Source organism: Acanthaster planci, linkage group LG10, assembly GCF_054643075.1.
Source record: "Acanthaster planci isolate LZ-2023a linkage group LG10, COTS_SCS, whole genome shotgun sequence".
In the NCBI taxonomy this organism is placed as follows: Eukaryota; Metazoa; Echinodermata; class Asteroidea; order Valvatida; family Acanthasteridae; genus Acanthaster; species Acanthaster planci.
This window is the reverse complement of record NC_141786.1, coordinates 16,164,380-16,190,256: the sequence shown is the minus strand read 5'-3', so window position 1 is coordinate 16,190,256 and position 25,877 is coordinate 16,164,380. Positions and strand designations below refer to the sequence as shown.

The following is a 25,877-nucleotide window of genomic DNA, read 5'->3' as shown; positions in this document are numbered from 1 at the left end:
GAAGATTAGAGGGTATATGTGACCTTCTGGTTTATGCTGCTGAGACTAGAGCTTGGATAGTCCACAGAAGCCTGAAAGATTAGAGGGTACATGTGACCTGCTGGTTTATGCTGCTGAGACTAGAGCTCAGATAGTCCACAGAAGCCTGGAAGATTAGAGGGTACATGTGACCTTCTGGTTTATGCTGCTGAGACTAGAGCTCAGATAGTCCAGAGAAGCCTGGAAGATTAGAGGGTGTATGTGACCTGCTGGTTTATGCTGCTGAGACTAGAGCTCAGATAGTCCACAGAAGCCTGGAAGATTGGAGGGTACATGTGACCTGCTGGTTTATGCTGCTGAGACTAGAGCTCAGATAGTCCACAGAAGCCTGGAAGATTAGAGGGTATATGTGACCTGCTGGTTTATGCTGCTGAGACTAGAGCTCAGATAGTCCAGAGAAGCCTGGAAGATTAGAGGGTATATGTGACCTGCTGGTTTATGCTGCCGAGACTAGAGCTCGGATAGTCCAGAGAAGCCTGGAAGATTAGAGGGTATATGTGACCTGCTGGTTTATGCTGCGGAGACTAGAGCTGGGATAGTCCACAGAAGCCTGGAAGATTAGAGGGTATATGTGACCTGCTGGTTTATGCTGCTGAGACTAGAGCTCGGATAGTCCAGAGAAGCCTGGAAGAGAAGCCTGGAAGATAAGAGGGTATATGCTGGTTTATGCTGCTGAGACTAGAGCTCAGATAGTCCAGAGAAGCCTGGAAGATTAGAGGGTATATGTGACCTGCTGGTTCATTTGGCTAAGAGTAAAGATACATGTACGAGTGGTCACTCAAGCCCGAATGGTTTGGGGCTCAAGTCCGCCTGCTGGTTGATGTTGCTGAGACTAGAGCAAGCTAGGATTGGTCACTCAAGCCTGGATGGTTAAAGGCTCAAGTTCACATGACTGCTCACGTTGCTACGACTAGAGGCTAAGATTGGTCTCTCCAGCGTGGATGGTTAGATGCCCAGATCCACCTGCTGGTTCATGCACCTGAGACTAGAGATAGTATTGGGCACTCAAGCTCGGATAGAAAAAGGCTGAAGTCCACCTGCTAACTCATGTTTCTGAGACTAGAGCTAGGATTGGTCATCCCAGCCTGTGTGATTAGAGGCTGAAGTTCACTGTTGCTAAGAGTAGACTAGGTTTGGTCACTCCAGTCTTGATGTTGAGAGGCTCAATGCTGATGCGGCTCAGATTAGAGCTTTCCGTCAAGCCTGGATGGTTAGAAGCTCAAGTCCACCCGTTGGTTCATGTTGCTGAGACTATAGATACCATTGGTCACTCCAGCCCGGATCGATGGTTTGAGGGTGAAGTTCACTGTTGTTGAGACTAGCACTAGAATTGGTTATAAAAGCCCGGATGTTGAGAGGTTCAAGTTGACCTGCTGGCTGACGTTGCTCAGACTAGAGCTAGGGTTTCCATTAAGCCTGGATGATTAAAAGATTAAGTTCACCAGCTGGTTCAAGTTCCTGAGATAAGAGCTAAAATTGTTCACTCCAACTTGGAGGGTTTGAGGCTCATCAAGTCTACCCGCTGGTTCATGTTGCTGAGACTCGAGCTGGGATTGGTCACTCAAGCCTGGATGGTTACACTATGAATCTCAACGCCGTGAATTTGGAGTGATATATATATATATAATTTGCAATGACTTTATGTGAAACTTGTTTTCATGGCAATGTCAGGGCAGATTATCTGTTGAAATCACTGTGAAATAATCCCCTGCGTGACCCGGTGAGGACATGCTAGGCTTCAGTAAAAACACTGCAAAAACACAGTGAAGCCTCCCGAGAAGCCCAGCTCATTAACTTTGCGGTTGCCTTAATATGTTGATCAGTTCCCAGGTTTTATGGGCTTACTCTCTCTTACGAAGTGGATATTCGTTAAACTTCGATGAGTCAGATCCAGGCAAGAGCTACGGCAGCACTGCATCGTCTTGGGCGTAATGACCGTAAGGCTGCTAAAGGTTTTCATGAAATTTCAGCCCCGCATCAAAAAAGTCCATCATATTCAGCACTTCCAAAATAACTGCGTCAAAAAGTCCAACAATGCTTAGAAAGTTCTTGGAAAATGGCATTAAAATATAAACCTCAGTTTTGTCCACTCGGCACTTGCCAGTTGCTGCTCGGTATCGGCATTATACCCCCCGACGTTACAAACGAAATACATTGCATGAGATACAGCCGCTCGCACGCACAACCTTTTGACCACATTTCCCTTCACTGTTTTAATCACATGCAGTAACGGCATAGTATACTTGTACTCGTCACTGGAAATGTACCAATAACATACCCAGAACCAGTTAATAGCTAAATACTGTATGAATCATGCAGTGGATTGCGCTGAAGATAAGATCATGTGATCGCAAGGATGGAAGAACTGTGTGGTACAAAACCTGTTACGCAGAATTGTTAGAAATGATCCAAAACACCAAAGTCTTGAATGAATCTTGAATAAATCGGTAAGTCCAAAAATGAAACTTGTGCCCATTCTTGTGCATTTTTTTAAGATAGATTTCGGGCTGCCCTGCTTGTGTTTGTGTAGGCACACAACCACAGTACAGTACATGTACGTGCCATTCAAGCACGCGTTTGTCGGTACATGCACTTTTACAGTCCCGGCAGTTCACGCTTGTGCATTCCTTCCCCGCGCCAGTGCATTCGTTTTGCTTTTCATGTCTTCGATTACATTTTGATTGAAAGGCCCCTATCTTAGGTCTGCAGTGGCCTGAGGGGATGAAGGGAACAGGAAACTTTCCATGTACGTTGCGCTGTTTTCCCCAAAGTTTTCTTAAACACTTTCTCCAGCGAATGCTGTTTTCAAGTTAATATTATCACCATTTTTCGACAGACATTTTTTCACCCGCATAATCATTTTTACACCTGTAAACATGTGCCATGTGTCATGAACGACAATCCCCCATTGCGGTATACAATTGTGACTTGTATCTTGTCAGATATAATTTTTCAGCAAATTTCAATAGTCCCTGGCCAGTCGGTAACAACATATTCCTATCACAAGTATCAGCCCTAGCAGTGGTACAGCCTGACAAATCACTCGGAAGAAATAAAATTGCATTCAAGACCTTGTTAATTTGGAAAACACTGAAATATTTCGCCAAGATTTGCAGTTTTCAAGAATGGACGTTTTTATTAAACACCAACGTACGATTAAGTTCCAGTGTAATGTTCACGCATATTAATGAAAGAAACCACGTGAATTAAATGCAATGGTGTTGTACATATACATTGTTTGGAAACGTCTTTGGTTGGAAAGGATCAAGTGGACCAAAGTATCTTTTTCCTCCTAATTTTTGGACACTTGAATGCAAGACCTTTGTGGGGCAGTATATGATCCAATGGGTGCTTACGACATCTTACGTCAAGTTTCTCGGAATTAGAGCGACCGGTCTGGATTTTGAGGCCAAAAAAACAAATTTGTATATTGCAGCTGTTGGCAAGGACCAAGTGGACCAAAGCATCATTTTTCCTCCTAATATTTGTAAACTTAAATGTGGGATCTTTGTGGTCCAGTATTTGATCTGATGGGTGCTTACGACATTTTACATAAAGTTGGGTCTCTGTTTTTCAAGATCCTGAGAACTTTTTCAAGCAGTGGCAGCGCATGTGGAATTGGGCAAAAAATCCTCTGCGCATTCGATGAATCACAGTGGCACGTACAGTACATATACTACATGTACATGTATGTACAAGATTTTGGCCATGTCCGAATCACTTGGCTACGGTATGAAATGACCACCGATCTATGCTGGCAGCCGCGGCTTACAGCTGTGCGATTTGGACATCGCGCGCGGCACACAAACTGCATCTACATCCACCGCGACATCCTGACTGCTACTGCGTGCCAATTCACGGACAGTCTAATTGCTGATTTTCCCAATAACCATGTGACCACAGAAAGTGACAGGTCATTAGAAAACCCAACTGAAAATAGATCCGATACATCATGCTGAACGCAATGGGCAAAAAGACTGGATTTGTTAAACCAAGACACACTTAAAATTTATGCGGCTGATTTTATTTAACGGTAGAAAGAGAAATTTGGGTAACAAAATACTACATGTACTATCTCAGTGTTAATTACTGTGTGCCAAACCACAGCACAAGATTAAATAAAAAGTGCGAAAATAATCACCCCAAGAAAGCCACGCAGGAGCGGCTCACCATGGTAAGCACGTGCTCGCGGTCGCACTGCATGGATAGTGTGGGTGTCTGCACTCTATGTGATCGCAAAAACATCTACTGGCCGGCCAGCTGCAGCCAGGCAGCCTTGCGATTCGGTTTGTTTGCTTTGAGTTTTACAGAATCTGATTTTCCAAGGGCTTACTTTGACATGTAAGGAGGTTTCACGGTGAATTACATACAAACCATATTTTCAAGGTGTTGAGATTCATAGTGTTAGAGGCTCACGTTCACCTGCTGGTTCATTTGTATCCATGAGCAAGATATTTTGTTTTCCTTTGCTTGTAAAAAGTGTAATACGGGGGGCTCTTTACTGTAATACTTACAGAAATGTAGAAACAACTGGACGATCATTCTTGAAAAAGTTGATCAGGGATCTATGACTGAAGGTAAGTCAATGGCACCATATAGAAGGCAAAACAATGAATCCTGGTGGGAAAAAGAAGGGGAAATGTATAAATCAGTGATGTCAAATTTTACTCTAACGCAACTTGGGAAAGCTTCACCAGTGAAACATCAACAATACTGTCTGCTTTTGTAGATAGCGCGAAGTGTCAGATCCTCCGTTTTTGCGTCTGTACTTCATGCAAATGCAAAAATCAAAGTAAATTTGATGCCAGGAACAGTAGCATTACTAAGGGGGAGCCCTGCAGGCCCATGCCCCCATGTTCCCCCTCCCTCCATCACAAATAAAAGAAGAAAAAATCTTGTGACTGTCCATCTTAGTCAGTGTTCTAACTGTGACTGCACCCCACCGAGTGCCCCCTCTAGAAAATGAGGGCACCTCAAATGCGCCCCTGCAAATAAAACAATGCTCACACCACTGAGTACAAGTGAAACATTCTCACCATAGACATTGCTCTCAAATGGTAGTGTACATAATTGCCGTGTACATGTTCTGTGATTCCAACAAGTGACGTATGGTGTCAGCATCAGGACATTCCCTTGTACTGCAGGCACGAAAGTTGACGGGCCAGGAAACTCCATCATGTGGGATGTTTAAATGCAGGTAACAGTCAGGCATCAGCACTCTGAATGTAATAAGAATTTTAAAAACTGGGTTTATGAATACCAAATAACATTTCTCTGCAATATGGCATGAAATATGATGAAAATTAACATATTTTAGTGCTGGAAAGGTCTTTAAATTGATTTCCAGATCTTTGTAGGATTTCTGTTTGTACCAATCAGAACCCACCCAACCTGGTACTCCCTGCACTGCCCAGCACAGTATGTTTTTTTTATTCAACTGTGACCGCATATGATCCAAGACTAGAGCTAGGACAGACTAAAGCTAGGTTTTCCATCAAGCCGGCCTGGATGGATAGAGGTTCAAGGTCACCTGATGGTCCATGTACCTAAGACTAGAGCTAGTATTGGTTTTCAAGCCTGGAGAGTAAAAGGCTGAAGTTCACCTGCTGGCTCATGTTGCTGAGATGAGAGACAGGATTGGTCAATGACGTCTGGATAGTTAGAACGCTTATCAAGTCCACCTGCTGGTTCTCACTGCTGAGACTAGAGCTAAGATTGGTAACTCCAGCTTGCATTGTTACAGGCTCAAGTTTACCTGCCGGTTCATGTTGCTGATACAAGAGCTAGGATTACTCACTCCAGCCTGGATGTTGAGAGGCTCAAGTTCACCTACTGACTGATATTACTGAGACTAGAGCGAGGATTGTCACTCAAGCCTGGATGGTTAGAGGCATGGGTCTGCCTGCTTGTTCATCCTTTTGAGACTAGAGCTAGGATTGTTCACGCCAACGTGGAGGGTTTGAGGCTCATCAAGTCCACCTGCTGGTTCATGTTTCTGAGACTGGAGCTGGGACTGGTCACTCCAGCCTAAATGGGTTGCTGATCCTAGAAGGCTAGGATTGGTCACTCCAGTCCGGACGGATAAAGGCTCAAGTCCACCTGCTGGTTCATGTAGAGACGAGACCTAGGATTAGTCACGCAAGCCTGGATGGTTATCAAGGCTAAGGTTGGCCTGCTTGCTCATGTTGCTGAGGCTAGAGGTACATGTAGGAATAGTCACTCCAACCTTGATGCTAAGAGACTTATCAAGTCTACCTGCTGGTTCATGTTGTTGAGACTAGAGCTGGGACTAGTCAATCAAGCCTGGATGGTTAGAGGCTCATCTTCACCTCATGGCTCATGTTGCTGAGACTAGAGCTAGGATTGGTCACTCCGGCCTGTATGGTTAGAGGCTAAAGTTCATCTGCTGGTGCATGTTGCTGAGGCTAGAACTATGATTAGGCACTCAAATCTGAATGGTTTGAGGTGCAAAGTTCACCTGCTGGCTCGTGCAGCTGAGACTGGAGGTAGGATTGGTGACTACAGCCTGGATGGTCTGAGGATCAAGCTCACCTGACTGCGGCTCATGTTGCTACAGCTAGAGGCTAGGATTGGTCACTCCAACGTGGATGGTTAAAGGCCCAGGTCCACCTGCTGGTTCATGTACCCGAGACTAAAGCCAGTATTGCTCACTCAAGCTGGTATAGTAAAAGGCTGCAGTCGTGTCACCTGCTAGCTCACATTTCTGAGAATAGAGCTAGGATTTGTCATTGAAGTCTGGATGGTGAGAGGCTTACAGTACATTGCGATTGAAAGTTCACACCAAAGTGGGAAAAATTTTCACATTTTTTCTCTTCCCAGGGAATTCCTTTTCATTTCACAAATTGTGAAAAAGTCTGCCAAAAGTGGGAAAATATTTTCACAGATTTTCCCCCAAGTGGGAAAAGATTTTCACGCTTTTTCCCACAAATGAGAAAATAATTTTCACGCTTTTTCCCACAAATGAAAAATAATTTTCACGCTTTTTCCCACAAATGAGAAAATAATTTTCACGCTTTTTCCCACAAATGAGAAAAAAAATTTCACAGATTTTCCCATTAGTGGGAAAAGATTTTCACAGATTTTCCCATTAGTGGGAAAAGATTTTCAGAGATTATCCCACAAGTGAGAGAAGATATTCATTGGTAGTGGGGAAATAATTTTGGAAGCTTTCTTCATTTAGTAGTATTTGTGCATGTACATGCGGACATCAGGAAGTTTTTGTTCTCTGTGGTTTCAAACATGCACCTCTCTGAATATGGAAAGTGGAGGAAAATCAGTCTGGGAGAAAAGTTCTTCAATTCTCTGGAATATTCAGATTACTTGAGGAAGACAACATTAAAATTTCAACGCAGTATGTTTCTTGGTTTTGAGCACAATACAATGCGACAGGCGAAATCAAAGCTGGCTATGGTGGAGGTTGGACACAAGCACTGAACACTGAACAGCTGAATTACAGTAGATTGCCACTATATAGCGCTCTCTTACATGTCTTATAAGCATTATATTTAACCCACTTGGATGGATGCTCAACATGAGCACCGCATGTGTGTACATGTACATGTGTCCATATGTTGCCATGTACATGTATGTGTATTATGTTTACATGCATTGGCAGATGTACATGTATGTACCGTGATTTCAGAATAAATGCCTTGTATCCGGTTAACACGACGTTTTCGTGACGCAAATCAAAAAATATTACCAAATCTCTTCAAAAACTGCCATGGGACCTCGGCATGCCGCACCGCATCGCAAAGCACACACTGCATCTACACCTACCACGACATCCTGACTGCTACTGCATACCCATTCATGAGCAGTCCAATCGCTGACTTTTTCCAATAACCATGTGACCACAGAAAGTAACATGTCATTAGAAACCCAAGTGAAAACAGACCCGGTATGTCACACCGAACACAATCAGCGAAGACGAGATTTGCTACATGAAGATACACGTACAATTTAAGCAGTTATTTTATTAGTCGATCGAAACCTTTCAGTAACAAAATACTACATGTAGTATTTCATTGTTGTTTTTTTTGTGTGCCAAACTAAACCATGAGAATAAATAAGAAGAGGGCAAATAACCCATGTCGCCAAAGCAGAGAGAGTTAAGTTTGTTGTAATACACATATGTAGTGATGTACATGTACATTTCATGTGCTCCGTGACTCCATGACTTACTGGAATTTAATTACTCAAAATCCAGACAACTTTTTATTCTCCAACATTGACGAGTGTTTATCTATGGTAATCCAAGAAAACAACTGCACCACGCAAGCGCAGGTCGCTGTAGTGAGCACATCCCCGCAATCCCGCTGCATGGACCAGACAGCTCCGCCAAGGAAATCGCTACTAGACTACAACAGCACACTGAGTTGGCCCCGACTGGCCCCAAGCGCAGCGCATACAGCCTGCATTATGGACTCTTCACTGCATAATAGTCGTGCACGAGTGGCAAGTGTTGAGCATTTTCGCTGCACAATGCCTCTCGTTTTTGCAAGTTTCTGCATGATTTTTTGAACCATTCGCACCACTGTTGCAAAATTTTCACAGTTTTTGCACACTGTTTTTTCTCAATGTTTTTGCAAATGTTTCATGTCTTGCTCACAAAAGATTCACACCATTTTTGCACGATTTTCACACTGTTTTCACACGTCGTTCACCCCTTTCGCATCTGATTCGTTGCGAATTCGCAAGGGGGGAAAAGTTGCGGTCAAAATGCGAATGTGCTTTTTTTCCCATTCCTTTTCACGGCTTTAACTTTCCAATGCAACGTACTGTATTAAGCCCACCTGCTGGTTTATATTGCTGAGACTTCTGCCAAGATTGGTCACTCCGGCCTGGATAGTTAGAGGCTCATATGTGCATCTGTTGCTGAGACTAGAGCTAGGGTTTCCATCAAGCCTAGATGGTTAGAGGCTCAAGTTCACCTGCTGGTTCCTGTTGCTGAGACTAAAGCTAGAATTGGTCTCTCCAGCCTTGATGGTTAGAGGCTCAAGTCCACCTGCTGGGTCATGTTACAGAGACTGGAGCTAGGATTTGTCACCCCAGCCCAGATGCTGAGAGGCTCAAGTCCACCTGCTGGGTAATGTTACAGAGACTGGAGCTAGGATTGGTCACCCCAGCCTGGATGCTGAGAGGCTCAGGCTCACCTTCTGGCTTATATTGCTGGGACTAGAGCAAGGATTATCACTCAAGCCTGCACAGCTAAAGGCTCGGGTCAACGTGCTTGTTCATCCTTCTGAGACTAGAGCTAGGATTTTTCACTCCAACCTGAATGGTTTGAGGCTCATCAAGTCCCCCTGCTGGTTCATGTTGCTGAGACAAGAGCTGGGACTAGTCACTCCAGCCTAGATGGGTAGTGACTGACTCAAGTGCACGTGCTTGCTCATATTGCCGAGACTAGAGTTAGGATTGGTCACCCAAGCCTGGATGGTTGTAGGCTAATCAAATCTACCTGCTGGTTCATGTTGCTGAGATTAGAGCTTGAATTGGTCTCTCAAGCCTCGATCGTTATAGGCCCTGGTTGTCCTTCTGGTTCATGTTGCTGAAACTAGAGCTAGGATGGGTCACTCACGCTTGGATGGTTAGAGGATCAAGTTCACTTGCTGGCTCATGATGCCGAGACTAAGTCACTCAGGCCTGGATTGGTCACTCTGGTCTTGATGGTTAGGGGCTAAAGTCCACCTATTGTTTCATGTTGTATCCATTAGCAAGAGACTTCGTTTTCATTACTGCAATACTTACAGAAATGTAGAAACAACTGGATGATCACTCTAAAGAAAGTTGATCAGGGATCTGAGATGACTGTTAAAAGGTGCGTCAATGGAACCATAAAGAACACAAAACAGTGAATACTCATGGGAAAAAGAACAGAAAACATATAAATGAGTGATGTGGAATTTTACAACAACTTGGGAAAGCTTCACCAGTGAAACATCAACAATACTGTCTGCTTTGATTGACAGTTAAAAGTGTTAGATCCTCTGTGTTTGAGTCTGTACTTCATCCAAATGCAAAATCAAAGCAAATTTGACGCTAAGAAGAGTAGCGTTACTAAGGGGGAGCCCTGCAGGCCCATGCCCCCATGATCCCCCTCCCCATCACAAATTAGAAATGAAAAAATCGGGTGACTGTCCATCTTGGTCAGGGTTCTAACTGTGACCGAACCCCACCGAGTGCCCCCTCTAGAAAATGCGGGCACCCCAAGTGCCCCCCTGCAAATTAAACCCTGCTTTGAGCACAAGTGAAACATTCTCACCATAGACGTTGCTCTCAAATGGTAGTGTGCATACATGTATCAGCAATGTTCTGTGATTCCAAAAGGTACCGTGGGGCATCAGCATCAGGACAGGTACTGCAGGCACGGAAGTTAACGAGCCAGGAAACTCCATCATGTGGAATGTTCAATGCAGACAAATAGTCAGGCATCAGTGCTGTGAACATAACGAGAAATTCAAGATGTGGCAATAATATTGCTTCACAGAACAGAATTTCCTTAAGTCATGAACTTGTCCTTGGCAATATAAAGGCTCAAGGTTTCCTGCCGAGTCAAATTATACTCAGCTTCTCTGACTGGAGAGATACAAAAGATACATTAAGACCACCTGGAATTTCACTAGTGCATTTACAGTACTTCTGTCACCGGGCCTGCAATACATTGTTTCATTGAATGATTACTTCACGTTTTTACAGTGGTCCATAACATCAGTGTAGCACTTTACTTGAATTAAATTAAATCTTCTGCAAAGGCAGGTCTTGTAGGACAGTTTGTCTTTAATTAAGGCAGCATGAGTAAAAAAAAAAGCCAGTCTAGGTAATCAGAAATAAAGGAGGGCACACAAATATTATACTGTCAACATTTCAAATTATGGAAATGCAGTAAAATACATGTACAGTAGCTGTAACCAAGACATGAGGGTTAAACACTGAAAACAAACGTAACTTTGGTTTTTCTTCGGGTTAATGCATTTTGTATGGGTGGTTGTAAACTTTTCCAAATGACTGTGCATACATGCTGCCGTGTTGTGGAGCAAATTCTGTATGCCGTCTGTGACAAACGAAAAGTGCTTGTATCAAGTACATGTACTGCTTGAACATCTCGGAGTGTCTGTGCATGTCTGTCACTCCGGATATGCCTCACATACATGTAGGTTGCATTGGGGATGGTCTCTCTGATGAACAAATGACGGATGCAACGTGGTCATGGGCTGGTGGAGAAACTACTCAAAGATGGATATGAGGGTTTAATACAGTACCCTCTAGACAAAGTCTCATAGGTTTGTGCTTGGGGGCATCGAGTGTTGTCCGAATATGGAGCTCTTACCCAATAGTACACTGCTTGAAGTTTAGCAGGAGTTTGGCTACACATGCAGGTCAGTATAAGTAGATGAAAAAATGGCAACCATAAAGACCCACATGTAGTGAAGTTTACAAAAAAAAATGTAATCAAATTAATTTAGCACACCATTGGTGGCAAACGGCTGGCAATTCATCAGTAAAACAAGGGACACACCTGTAGATTTTCTTTCCTCGGATAAGCCATCAGAACAGAAAGAAAATGGCTTGAGAGTTTAGTGCAGAGATGTGGTTGGGCTTCAATTGGGTTGACATGCCAACTGAGGAAGTGGCCATTGCCTGCAGCGGCCAAAGACGCCGAGTTGAAAGATGACGGAGAACTGCAAGGTATCAGTGATGCCACACCCTAGAGGATGATGGTCAGTCTGAGTGATAGTTCAGGGAAGTCATGCTAATAAGATGCACAAATTTGGAGTGTGGTTGGCAGATGAATCACTATTGTTGCATCAATGAAAATGAAGGCGAATGGCAGTGCTCTCTCAAGTGTGAAACTACAAAGTCATACATACATACAATGTACATGTACAACCATATTGCATTTGCAGCTAGAAGACTCGTGAGGACAGATTGAAGGATCTAGGGTTTCTCCTACATGTGCCAAAGACACAGATCCAGAATGTTAAGCATATGATCAGGTAGTCTGGGGTCCAAGATTACTGCAATCCGATACGCATGCAGTGTGTCTAGGAGTATCTCCAGCCACAATTTAGCAAGATTTAGAGACAAACAATACTTCTTATTTAAAATTTTTAAATGAATAATTTACTTTTTGAATTGTTGTAAGATTTCTGTCACTTTTCATTTGAATTGGCTTGAAAAACCTCCACAATAATTTTTTTTTCATTTAAAACAAAAGAAATTTTCTTTTCATTTCCATAAGTTTTGCATTCGAATATTCAAATTAGGAAATTAATATTTGAATATTTGATACTCGATCGAATATCCGGAAAATTGGATATGCGGCACAGCCGTAACAGCTACAGGTACGTGACACCAAGCATTGCAACAGCCTGCATTCCTCCATGACTGCAACAGGTACTGTGCTTTCGTTAGCTGCAAATTCTTCGTTCACTGCACCAAGAAGTTCCCATTACTCGGACACTCTTGATAGAAACGACATTAAATTGATTGTACACGGACCATCGGTACCGATGGTCCGTGTACAAACCAGAATGGACCAATAAGGAAACAGCGCCCATGGCTTGTGTATTGCCAGAACGTAGCCAATAAGAGTGCACATGCTCACCTTGCTCCACGCCCACAGTGGCCTTCAAGATCCAGAATTGCAAGCACATAAACAGCGGGATGACCACAGGGTTTTACGAGCGCTGTGACAGCATGTGGTTTCGTGATTTACCACTGCACTGACCTTCAAGGTGGTGACTGGGTTTGTCAAGCACCCAAATATTAAAACATAAAGTCAGCAATAGTAAGGAAAAAGAAAGAACAGTGCAGTGGGGAAAATTTGCAAACTGCCTGGTGGAAGTCGTAGCAAAACGAAATAGAATAGTGCACACTTATTAAATTGGCTTTAAGGCAACGATATTGAAAACTCAGCTCCCCGAGAATATTTGCCTGCGTGGGCTTTCAATTTTTGAACTGGACAGTGTATTGTATGACGGAACTGAACCATTGCAAACTACGTATACTCTGTTGATTCCACTGGGCAACTCAATATGAGAATCCAGAAAGACTGATAAAAATCATGATGATTTAAAATTTTGTTCTTTATTCGGAACATCTGCGGGAACATCTTTAGATGGCTTTCATTAGTCTTTTGTTTTTCATTCTGTTGAGATATCTGGATATGATCAGTTGATCATCTACTGGTTTCCACTAGGCACGTACTGGGCTAATTATACACATGTTCATGTACTGTACAACTGTACAATCACAGTAAAAATTGTCCTGAAGACAGTGCTGAAATAATGAAGTCAATGTGAACTGCTTTACCAAAATGTCCCCGGTGTTTTTCATGTGTATGAGCTGATTTTTTGTGAGGGTTCCATGGCCCCGTTTTGTTCCGGCCTGTCAATCGTATTCCTGTATTTTAATGGGGCTGGATCCGCCCGTCGAGAATACCCACTTGGCTGTTTCCTTCACGGAGAATGGACCTATGTACTGATCTCTATGATGACGTTTACACTCTGTTTACGTGTACATGTGTGCTTTCCTATGGTGCCCAGTGGACTGTGCCCCCAACCTCCCCCGCATGGAGGGAAAAGTGGGATGCAAGAAGGGAAAAAGGGGTGCAGGAGCGAATTTGCATGTGGGGAGTATTCAGTATTGTCGAGTCAAAAGCGGGGTTCAATAACGGAAAAGAGGGGTGCGAAAAGGGAAAAGGGGATGCAGGAACGAATTTGCAGTGTGCGGGAGTATTCAATTTTGTGGAGACAAAAGCGCGTGTGAGAACGGAAAAGAGGGGTGCGAGAAGGGAAAAGAGGGGTGCAAAAAGAAAAAAGTGGGGCATGGAAGCAAATTTGCAGTGTGTTGACTCAGTTTTGTCGATTAAAAAGCGGGTTGCGAGAACTGAAAAGTGGGGTGCGAGAAGGGAAAACAGGGGTAAGAGAAGGGAAAAGAGGGTGCGAGAAGGAAAAGAAGGGTGAGAGAAGGGAAAAGAGGGGTGAGAGAAGGGAAAAGAGGGGTGAGAGAAGGGAAAAGAGGGGTGCGAGAAGGGAAAAGAGGGGTGAGAGAAGGGAAAAGAGGGGTGAGAGAAGGGAAAAGAGGGGTGAGAGAAGGGAAAAGAGGGGTGAGAGAAGGGAAAAGAGGGGTGAGAGAAGGGAAAAGAGGGGTGAGAGAAGGGAAAAGAGGGGTGAGAGAAGGGAAAAGAGGGGTGAGAGAAGGGAAAAGAGGGGTGAGAGAAGGGAAAAGAGGGGTGAGAGAAGGGAAAAGAGGGGTGAGAGAAGGGAAAAGAGGGGTGAGAGAAGGGAAAAGAGGGGTGAGAGAAGGGAAAAGAGGGGTGAGAGAAGGGAAAAGAGGGGTGAGAGAAGGGAAAAGAGGGTGCGAGAAGGAAAAGAGGGGTGAGAGAAGGGAAAAGAGGGTGCGAGAAGGAAAAGAGGGGTGAGAGAAGGGAAAAGAGGGGTGAGAGAAGGGAAAAGAGGGGTGAGAGAAGGGAAAAGAGGGGTGCGAGAAGGGAAAAGAGGGTGCGAGAAGGAAAAGAGGGGTGAGAGAAGGGAAAAGAGGGTGCGAGAAGGAAAAGAGGGGTGAGAGAAGGGAAAAGAGGGGTGCGAGACGAAACTTGGGGTGCAAAAAGAAAAAAGTGGGGCATGGAAGCAAATTTGCAGTGTGTTGACTCAGTTTTGTCAAGTAAAAAGCTGGCTGCGAGAACTGAAAAGTGGGGTGCGAGAAGGGAAAACAGGGGTAAGAGAAGGGAAAAGAGGGTGCGAGAAGGAAAAGAGGGGTGAGAGAAGGGAAAAGAGGGGTGAGAGAAGGGAAAAGAGGGGTGAGAGAAGGGAAAAGAGGGGTGAGAGAAGGAAAAGAGGGGTGAGAGAAGGGAAAAGAGGGGTGAGAGAAGGAAAAGAGGGGTGAGAGAAGGGAAAAGAGGGGTGAGAGAAGGGAAAAGAGGGGTGCGAGACGAAACTTGGGGTGCAAAAAGAAAAAAGTGGGGCATGGAAGCAAATTTGCAGTGTGTTGACTCAGTTTTGTCGAGTAAAAAGCTGGCTGCGAGAACTGAAAAGTGGGGTGCGAGAAGGGAAAAGAGGGGTAAGAGAAGGGAAAAGAGGGTGCGAGAAGGAAAAGAGGGGTGAGAGAAGGGAAAAGAGGGGTGAGAGAAGGGAAAAGAGGGGTGAGAGAAGGGAAAAGAGGGGTGAGAGAAGGAAAAGAGGGGTGCGAGAAGGGAAAAGAGGGGTGCGAGAAGGGAAATTTGAGGTACAGCAGCAAATTTGCAGTGTGTTGACTCAGCTTTGTCGAGTCCAAAGCGGGTGCGAGAAGGGAAAAGAGGGGTGCGAGAAGGGAAAAGTGGGGTGCGAGAAGGGAAAAGAGAGGTGCAGACGTGGATTCGCAGTGCGGGGAGTATTCAGTTTTGTCAAGTCAAAAGCAGAGTGCGAGAGCGGAAAAGAGGGGTGCGGTGTGAAAAGGGAAAAGTGGGGTGCGAGAAGGGAAAAGAGGGATGCGAAGAGAAAAAGTGGGGCATGGAAGCAAATTTGCAGTGTGTTGACCCTTCAGTTTTGTCGAGTAAAAAGCGGGTTGCGAGAAATGAAAAGAGGGGTGCGAGAAGGTAACAGCGGGGTACAGGAGGGAATTTCCAGGGTGCAGAGTATTCAATTTTGTCGAGTCAAAACTTTTGATTCTTTTCCGTTCTCACACCCTGCTTTTGACTCAAAAGCAGGGTGCGAGAACGGAATTCTGAACATTAAGGTTTTATTCAGTCAGAAACTTTTCGAACGGACCCCAACCCTTGTTTTTTGTTCGGTTATCTTGTCCCAGAAAACGATGAGCTTTCTCAAGTCAATAAAAACTGTATTATTTTTCTCTGTAAGCTCTGACTGCGCATTTTAGAACACTAGTTTCTTGTGTTGTCTACATGTACATGTACACCATTTGTTATACAGGCAGTAGACCTCTACATAATTTGGGAAGTATAACCTGCAGATAGCTTTCCCAGACGAATATGATAATGCACATGCCCAATGCCCAACCACCGGTTTGAAAAGCTTGGAACTTAAAGGTCAATCAGTGGTCAATCACAAAACAACATGCTCTCACAGCGCTCATAAAACCTTGTGGTCAGCCACTGTTTATGTGCTTGTAATTCTCGAGTGGGAAGGCCAACGGGTGTGGAGCATGCAAGGTGAGCATGTGCGCTCTAATTGGCTACGTTCTGGCAGTACACAAGCCATGGGCGCTGTTTCCTGATTGGTCCATTCAATTTAATGTTGCTTCTATCGAGAGTGCCGAGTAATGCATTTCACAATGTCCGGGTCCTTGCCCCCTGCTGCCATGGTCTAAAACTATGACTCTAGCCATATGGCTCCGTAGCTCCAGTTAAATACTGGTTTTTACCTAACCTGGGTGATGCATGGCTCAGGTTATGCTCAGTGGTCGACAACAGTGCTGTGATTGACTGCCTTTGGCCAGGGCTCATGCTCTCCAGGAAGACACTACACTGATCTATTGCTGCTGGCTCTTGAGACTAAAAACGGTTGGCCCAAAACAGATTTGGCAATTGGTCAACACATACATGTACCGTAATCGTCTTATTCCCCTAAAAGAGCAAGGTTAATCTGGCCCATCTCACAGCCTTGGGTTGAAACCACCCTCCAGGCTGTCAAGAGCACTGTCCACTGGACATACATGTACATGCATGTGTTCAGCCTCTGGCGCTTTGGCCACTCTGCAGCGCTACATGTCCTGCTTGAGTGACAGTATTGAACACTGCACAGACTTTGGCGAACACTGCGCTAACTACATACAATGTATGCATATATGGTGACATACATGTATTGCTGCTTGTATCTAGGAATTATATAGGCCCACCGACGTACCGTAACCGGACCAACTCCAAAGAAATCGGCTCTTCTGCAGTCATCCACTGTACTCATGGTACTAGTGCCATCCTCAATGACATTTTCTGTAACAGCCAGACAGGACAGAGAATCTCATTATTAACCTTAACCCCCTACGGTGTATATAAAATTGTATTGAAATTGGAAGATTTGGGACTGTTAGGGTTAAGCTACAAAATATGTACATGTGTAATACGAGTGATTCCAAATACACTGCCCCAGCAAGTTGTCACAGAGAGGCTTTTTTCAACTTCAAGTATCAACAAAAACATGGCCCTCTTGCAATAACTGTATTTGAGCATGTGGAGTAAAAGTCATCAGATAACTTGAGGAAATGTGTGACAGCTCATCAGGGCACTGACAACCTCACAAAAAGACCACCATTATTGTGCATTTACAATGAAAAGAGTTCCATATATACAGACAATACTAATTTTCCCTTAAAATGCTATAGCAGCCATCAGAGAGTGATATTGTCCCAAAAAGTGAAATTTATCAGGGAACTCAGTTTCCCAAACATTTACTTGGAAAACCCTAAAAAAAATTTCAGGAAAGTCTAACAGTAATAGGTTTGTGCACAGAGGCATCAAGTACGTGTTGTTCATTAGACTCTGGACCTTGTTCATGTACACATGTACCAAAGCAAGTACATGAGATTACAGAGGTTGTGACAATGTATCTTATTAACCCCAACCCCCTAGGGTGCAGGTAAAATTCTATTGACATTGGAGGATGCTAGTTGGGACTGTTAGGGCTATTGCATCATATGGGCAAAGCCTAATTATCACTAATGCATGGGTGATTTTGCACATGTAGAAAGGCATTGTGGGAAGGAAAAGGGGCCATGCCTTTCTACATGTGTAAAATCACCCGTGCAGTATTTGCGATAATTGGTTTAACATACAAACTGTATATAAGGCCTAATGCCAAGTTGACTACTTACGTGCATGGTCCTACGTACATGTACAGTACATGTACAAAGAGGCCTACTGAACAGTTTGTTCATGTACAAAACAAGTGCGTCCAAACAGCCAAAAGACGTACATGAACACCATGCCTGGTCCTGAATCTGACTGAATGGTTTGGTCAGCAAAATGTCCTCCAAGACACTTCCACGCTATAACTTCTCGAGCCAGATCGAGTTCAAACCAAGGCTTCTGTATCAGCCTAAAATGCTCCATCCTCAAAAATCTGCTCACCTAATACTGAATTAAACGGGATTTCCTGAAAAATACTACGCAGTTTAAGTTCGTGGAGGTAATTTTGATCTTTACAGCTCACAGTCTTTCATTACAAATCTCGCAGTGGCACGGGCGCCGCGTGTACAAGCGAAGCGAGCTGGCGCCCTTTGAAATCTACGGTGGCCAACACGTGCTTCACAACATATCTTTATTGAATTTGCGAGCCCTGGTACATGTATTTGGAGAACAGAACTGTACATTATTCGAAACAATTTTTTTAAAAATTCGATGCTAATTTTTCTATTAGTCGTTTCCAGTTAATTTTAATAAACGTTTAACATTAGAAACGTGGACACAAATTTTATTAAACAGGTATTTTTTTCTGAAAGTTGAAGTTCCTTGGGCTGTCGTCGCGTTGCGAATTCGTAACAAGTGGAACACATTTTCATTTTTTTTTTATTTTTTTGTGAAGTCAAGCTTCGTTTTCGCACGCGCCTGAAGTGTAAACCGGCCTTTAACAGACAGATTGACATAAAATGTCAGTTCTGGAGGTTTCAAGGAATCCAATCAGCTCACCAAATTTTGTTTCGATCCGTGATAGTCTGGTCCCCTTGAGGCATGTAGAATTGACACGGACTGACCCATCTCAAAAAGTCTGGAACCAAATAGCCTGCACTTATGACGAATATTGCGAAAAGGCCGTCTAGATCTGGTCTGTTGCAAACAGACAGAAAGCCCCGTAGTCTGTTTAGATTTCTGGCGGGCTGTCGTTCCATAATTATCACAGAACCTTGTGAGCACACTCCAGGTAGTAATGAAGCTCAAACGAGCCGCCCGGTCATCTATCTTTTTTTTCCATTCAACAATCTGGAAAGGATCTCACTATCCTGTATTTGGGATACCATTCAAAATATCCAGAGGGCAGTTGTTCAAGTGAAATAATAGGATCGTGTGCACATATTGGTATTTTTAAGGAAAGAATGTTAAAATCCATAGTGAACAACAAAGTGTTCCTTTTTAATTTTTTTAATCCCCAGACAGACAGACTGGAACTTTTACGGAGACGTCAACTACCGGTTTCTACAAAGGATATACTGGAGAGTCTGGAAATTGATGATTTTGCTTCGAACCATTTCAATTGTGTAAAAAGATGTGCGCCCCGGGAAAACGACATTGTTCGACCGACCAATTATAAAGGACTAGTAGTACTTCCAACAACCAGGCTGTTACCTGGTTACCGGCTGCTAACATTGGGATATTGGCATGTCCCACTACATGCGTGTATGCTTTCGTTGGAAAATTGTGTGGGAACGTGACTGTATACAATGACTATTTTCATGCGTTAGGCCCGAGAAAGATTTTCTGTTCTGTTTTTTTAATCTTAAAAACGTCTAGAACTGTTAATCTGGAGAATTCTTGTCATACTTGGTCAACCTTGTGTTGCCTCCGTCCGTTGTTAACGGTTTATGTAATAAAAATCTAGTCGATAAAGTACCATCTGTCGGTACAAAATTTATAATAGACAACGCGCTGAAATCAACTCATGGATCGTTATTGGTGAAAGGTGTACGCCGGAAAACGTTTTTGTCAGGTAAGGATTTGCCTGCGTCATTTTGCGCAGACAGGGTCTGACAGCTCAAGTCACTGCAACAAAGCCCCCCACTACCTTGCCTCAATCGTGAGTCTGGCTCTTGGAGTTTCGACCAGATTACATTTGTTTTCAATCAAGATTAATATAGTAGTATTATTCAGTATCGATTTCTTTCCCGGGCGAACTTTATTGTCAATCGTGTGTCAGTTGCAGCGTGCATGCAGACATATGTTCACGTGTCTGGACTGGATCAAACAGAAAGGCGGTTGGGATTCACGACACCCCATCTTATCACGTTGGCTACAAAGTGACTGGCTCCAGCTGAGCAAAGCCTAATTTCGCTGTACCCAAATCCTAGTACTGCCTGGGACAAGTGCTGACCAAGCATCTATGAATGGCTGGAGTAATTCTGGAATAAATGCTATTCATAGGGGGCCATATAGGAATTGAACCCGAACATTTTTTAAGACGAGCAGAAATGAAAGCAATGAGATCAAAATTCCATACCAGATTAGTAGAGAATTAAGCTAAATTTAGCAGAATACCTTTGGCAGTGGGGCTGCGTTCTAAGTTGATGCCTAGGTATGTTGATCACAATTAAAGATGGGCGTACAGCAGAGTTAAGTTGCGTGGACCGAAAGACATTTCTGCCTCATGACAACAATAAAACAAGAAGAAAACGTACATTCAAACTTTGTGTTTGCTGCATTTTTATTGCAGTTATTATTTTAATTTTAAACCAATCACCAATAAAGACTAATGAAGTTAAAATCGAAATGATGGATAAGAGGAAGAACGGGGGCTAAACGCTAGAAACCTGAGCAAGCTATGTTCTTTAATTTATTTTTTCAATCACTTTGAAGCAAGCACTTGATGCGGTGGGTATCCAGGGGGCGGTACCTGACCTGACTGGTAATTGACACTTGTTTAATTGCCTGACGATAAAGTGGTCAAGTTCAGGTATTAGCGGTTGGCCTATATTTAGATACTTATGTAATCGTCAGTCCTCAATTGTCATAAACCATGTTATTTCTTCTAATGACGAGTAATTAAATTCTAACTGGAACATTTTTCATTTATTCGGGAAGATGTCTCAGTATCTTTACTAAGGAGCTGTCATTATCAGACATTATTAAGTAAGGTGATGACACATTCTTGTCAGTTTGATTTGTATACTGACTATTGGTAATTTTGTTTTAAATTCAAAGAAATGTTGGTAAACAACAGTGTCAGAATTCCACTTTGGACAAGTTAACGTTGTACAAGTACATGTATATGGCAGTACGCCAACAGGAAACCTTCACTCGTAAATGTTTTACGCAAAATAGTGGTGTTCAACATTTCGGGGTTTAAACTCTACAGCGTCTTCCTGGGTTAACAACTCACTAACAGGGCCCTCACTTGCTTGGAAAAAAATCAATTTCAAATGTTTAAACTTGCGCTTTATATTAAAAAACAGTTATTTGGTATTACACTCTAAAAAAAACCTGGGTCAGACTGACCCGGAATCAGGGTCCCACGATAATATATTAGCATCTCAGTTAGAGCATGGCTATTTTGCTGCACAGGCCTCACTTATAAGTAGCGGTGGGTAGTCGGATCGGGTGCTACAGCTTTGCATACACCCTCTGCTGCCATTTTGGCATGAAAGGTCGTTATTCAACCATTCCAACGACTCTGTGCTCCGTGGAACCAATATAGAGAAATTGGCAAACAGTAACAAAGTGTCTCTCTTGGGTGCAGAGGCTAAACGAGACTGGATATACAAGCGCAGTTAGGTAAAGGATGTTGCTCGACAGTAAACATGGGTCAACACTCTGGTTTGGCTAAGGGGTTAAACCTTCGAAAGGTTCTTCGTGCTGCTGACAACATTATTTCAGTCATTGGGGTTTAAAAAGGTAACTGACAAAGAAATCCCACCATGTGTGGTGTTAAAAGTATTTTTCGTTCCTGCCAGCCAAGGACGAAGCGCCGGTGGGTATGAAAATACGGAAATGAATTTTTCTTTTCATCATAGTACTGGTAAACTCCATCAACATAACCATTCTGAGAGCCGTGACCAAACCGTCATTGGAATGTCATAATTACACAAGATATGGCGATGATAATGATACCTCGGGGTTTGTGTTTTCACTGGAAACCCTCCCAGAGCAATTTTGACGGCCGAACATAGCGCATACTTGTGTTATATTAATGGAGTCGATTTTTGTGTCCGGGAAAGAGAAACGCATTAATGCATCGTCTACGGAGCGTATAGAATGTACATGTACATAGAATGTACACATGAAAAGCCGCCAGGACTGTGGTGTTATCACAGATGAGGGGGCAGATTGAACGGGACAATTTCGTTTTTCCCAAGCAAAACTTCCAAGGCTTCCCATTCCCCATGATCGCATCTTGTTGAGAAATTTAACACACGCTGCCTTGTTCTCACTCCAAGGATAAAAAGCCGATTTTTTTTATTTCTCAAAACATCCTGATCAGGCATTCAGTCGCAAGATGAATATTACGACCGCGGATGGGCTTCAGAGAGTCAAATTTTTGCCACCAGAAATTGGAACTCGTCTGGGAATGCCTACCTGTAGGGTCGCTGTATGCAAAGGCGCCGTAGGCGTGACACCCCAGGAGAACAAGAACGGCGAAGGTCTTCATGACTTCCATGTAAATGCTACCGTTGGGAGGAAATGAATAAAATTGAAAGATTACAACCGCGTCGGTAACAAAGCCAGTTGCGGATCCAGGGTGTTGACCTCCCACCCCTGCTCTGAGACAAAAAAAAGAATGCTTAAAAAATAGGGACACTATATATATAAAAAAAACTAACGTAAGTTCACGATTACCAATGTTAACAATGTATTTCGTGCAATGTTTCACAAACATGTAATGTTTCACAAAATCAAGAGTTTGCCGTGGACAGGCTTCTTTTCAAGTTTACCGTCGACACAGCGCACTTCGTACGTCATTGATGGTATTTGGTTGATTGAGGCGTTCCCTTCACCATACAAAACCACCATATTGACCCAAAACCCGTTTGCAATAAGCAATGAGGAATTTTCAGCCAAGATAAATAAACATTCGGAAAATTCAAGTTTTCCGCGCACAACGCAGTTAGCGAATGAGACTTTGTCGACTATTGCTATCCTATAATGCACCGTGAAAAGGCCTTTCCACAACCTCTTACTGGCGCGCTGCTTTCACTGTGGATCTCCCGTATTCTTTCATAAAATTGAAATTAACAGGATACCATTTCAACTTGGCAGTATTTATGATATTCTGAGTTTATAATGATCTGATATGGAATACCTTACAATACATCTCTCGGAAAAACTCACAACCCATCCCCCAGTCAACAAACTTCACAGAGCAATGGTCTCAAAGATAGTCACTGTACTGACGAAGGATTTGTCATTGAATTCATAGGAAACGTTACAACCTAGCTATGACATCTGTCCAAAGTATAATTCCCAATTCCGAGGAGACACCATTCCTGAGGGGGACCCTCGCACTTAGTACACTCTTGATTCGAGCGCGCACGCGCGCACTTTGGCAAGTGAAGACACCCTATTGGACGGAGAGGAATGCAACGAGGGCGTACCACCTGCTGATTCCTTTCGCCTGATTTGTCAATAATATTTAGGCCTAGTTGAGAAAGTCCAAACGGTGGGCGCTTCAGGTGAACCAGTCTAAATAGACCACGTGCGCCTAACAGCTTCTTGTCAGTAACTCGGCATTTTTTTGGATGGATTCTGCTCAGTGTGTATGAGCCGCAAAAGGGGGGGGTCAAGAACGTTTCTGTAGAAACTACACGCACCACGCAAAGCTGGGACTGTCCTGAAGACATGTAAAATGAGACTAGCCTACTTGTGTAGAAACACAACTGTTGCACTGATGACAAAACCGAGTGCAAGGGTTTTATGGTAATTTCTGTTTGCAAAACCTTGGCGGTGCATACACCAAACACGCTGAGAGTGTATGTGGGTCACTCTATAAATCTGGGGTCAGGCGTATGACAGTTTTCCGTCTTTGTTACACCTAACACGTATATACTTTGACCGTTATCGCTGAAATTGATCTCAAACTGTTTTTATTTGTTTGGCAGGTAATGTGTAGTTCTTATTCAATCTAGGAATTTAAAGAACGGGTTATAAACCTTAAAAAATCATATGCCAGATGTAAGAGAGACTGCAACAAATTTGGACGTGAATTTATAGAATGACCCATGTGTGATTCACAGTCAAGGAACTTTTGCACGCTCGTAAAAACATGGCTTTACAACAACATTACGCGACCTATTTGGCTCACAGAACACAGAATAAGTGCTGTATAGGCCAGAGTGCCTGTGGTAACAAGGCAGTATGTGTACTGAGGATACAGCTGTGTATGAACACGGTGCAACAACAGTGATGGATGATGATTCATGCTGCCAGATTAATCCACGAGGTTCTGCCTTCTATTGAAAATGGTTACTTTAAGCTTGCGAATATTTCTGTGTGCACAAATGTTGAGCAGTATTTAGGCTCCCTATATATATACAGCTGAGCTCTTGGTCCTTATCTGGGTCTTGTTGCACATTCCAGGATATTACAAAACTATAATAAAAAAGAGAGCAAAACGTTTATGCCTGGAGAGATCTGCAGGCCGACATGTTATTGATGGATGTCGTGCCCAATTAGCTGAAGGGATTTATCAGCAACTGGAATGAGATACAAACGCCCAAAATCGAATATGCAATATCTAAAATTACAAACGAACAAATAACACATAAAAAGAGCATGAAAAGCTAGACGTAGGATAGGGCACATGCAGAAACTGAGGACTACTGACCCCCTACCTCCTAAGGTCTACTAAGCCCCTAAGGGACTTGGTGTCTCTGTAACAAGAGCTGCATGATATCTCCAAGATCGACAGAAGACAACTATCCGGTAACTTAACCACTGCTATCAATAGTGAAGACGGCGCGAATCTCTCGGCATATTATGTCAAATATCTGGTGACTCTTTTGCTGCCTTACTGTCTGCCCGAAGGGTTTTTCCCTTTAACTAGGCATTATATACATGTATGTTGATTATTATTCAGCTCCTTTTTCAGAAAGGTGCTGTTGATGGATCAGTACGAATCCATTGTTTCATCTTTCCGTCAACGATCACTTCTCATTTTAATAAAATAAAAATATATTTGAAAACCACAGGAAAATGCGATTCTCAACAATCTACACTTAAATACTAGATGTAGACTCGTGAATGAGATTTAGACATGGATCGATCATATAAAATCCCTGCCATCAACTTTTAGAGTTAATTTTCCAAAACAGACAATGAAAATGTCTACCAGTCCCAACATCTCATATCACATTGTATGTGTGTGTGTTTTGAGGTATTTCCATAGAATTATCTTCAATGCAAACGCTGATAAGAGCACCACTTTTCGTATTTTTTTGCTTATTCATTGTATTGAATGGTTTAATTTGTTTGCAAGCATAAAGGTGGTACCGATGGAGTCTTTTTTTTTCTCAATGTGGTCCCAACTGGTTTGATTTGGCTGCATATAACGACATGGAATATTTTCCAAGGGTCTGTGTCTCCTTCATGAATATTTGTCCACCTCCCCTACCACCTCCAATATCCTGACTTAAATTTAATTGAGACTTAATTTAAAGCTTGGTTCCTGAATGAAATTGCTCACTCATAAAACAGTTGTGAAGCGGTTCCGGTCTGTGGTGGACTTAGATGGGAAACTTCTTTGACTCGATGTTTTACACAGTAAAAAAATTAAAAATATCAAGCGTTTAATGTATTATCCCCTCAAATCGAAGATTCAAGTTTGAAAGACGAAATAAAGATGCAACGTGCCCGTACTTAATTGACACATCTCCGATTATATAGACCACTCTGAGAAAAATGCATTGCAGCTTTGGTATTCTACCAGAGTGGAACCGAGAGAGGGTGCAATTTCCCTAGTTACAGTGAGAACTGCACTTCGCCGGTTCACAAACGACTACCCAGTCAATATAATGCACCTTTGTAAATACTCTTCCGTTCAATGGCCTTAACGACAATTTCTGCTCCGTTCCGAGGTACACACCTTTGACTTGTGTGATCTACTCACCGGCCGCGTCAGTAAAGCGCAACAGCGCCATCATGCTTTGGAGAAAAAAAATAGATTTAAACATTGGTTTCAAAT

General features: G+C 43.1%; 1 protein-coding gene across 17 annotated transcripts in view; it reads right to left on the bottom strand.

The window, feature by feature from the left end:
- The window catches only part of LOC110988357 (uncharacterized), a 148,344-nt gene that overhangs the window by 15,445 nt on the left and 107,022 nt on the right, over positions 1-25,877 (bottom strand). For 3 of the 17 annotated variants that reach the window (XM_087142396.1, XM_087142395.1, XM_087142397.1), the window contains exons 4-9: positions 22,277-22,365; positions 16,905-16,990; positions 16,423-16,552; positions 10,325-10,499; positions 5,076-5,258; positions 4,554-4,656 (exon numbers count right to left, since the gene is read on the bottom strand). In XM_087142396.1, coding sequence (XP_086998522.1) covers positions 10,339-10,499; positions 16,423-16,552; positions 16,905-16,990; positions 22,277-22,358 — 459 coding nt within the window. In that variant the 5' untranslated portion in view covers positions 22,359-22,365 and the 3' untranslated portion in view covers positions 4,554-4,656; positions 5,076-5,258; positions 10,325-10,338. Of the gene's footprint in view, positions 1-4,553; positions 4,657-5,075; positions 5,259-10,324; positions 10,500-11,119; positions 11,238-11,578; positions 12,010-16,422; positions 16,553-16,904; positions 16,991-17,868; positions 18,290-22,276; positions 22,366-25,877 lie in introns of those variants that run through there. The other 14 variants (XM_087142400.1, XM_087142403.1, XR_002599428.2 and 11 more) reach the window with 13 other exon arrangements.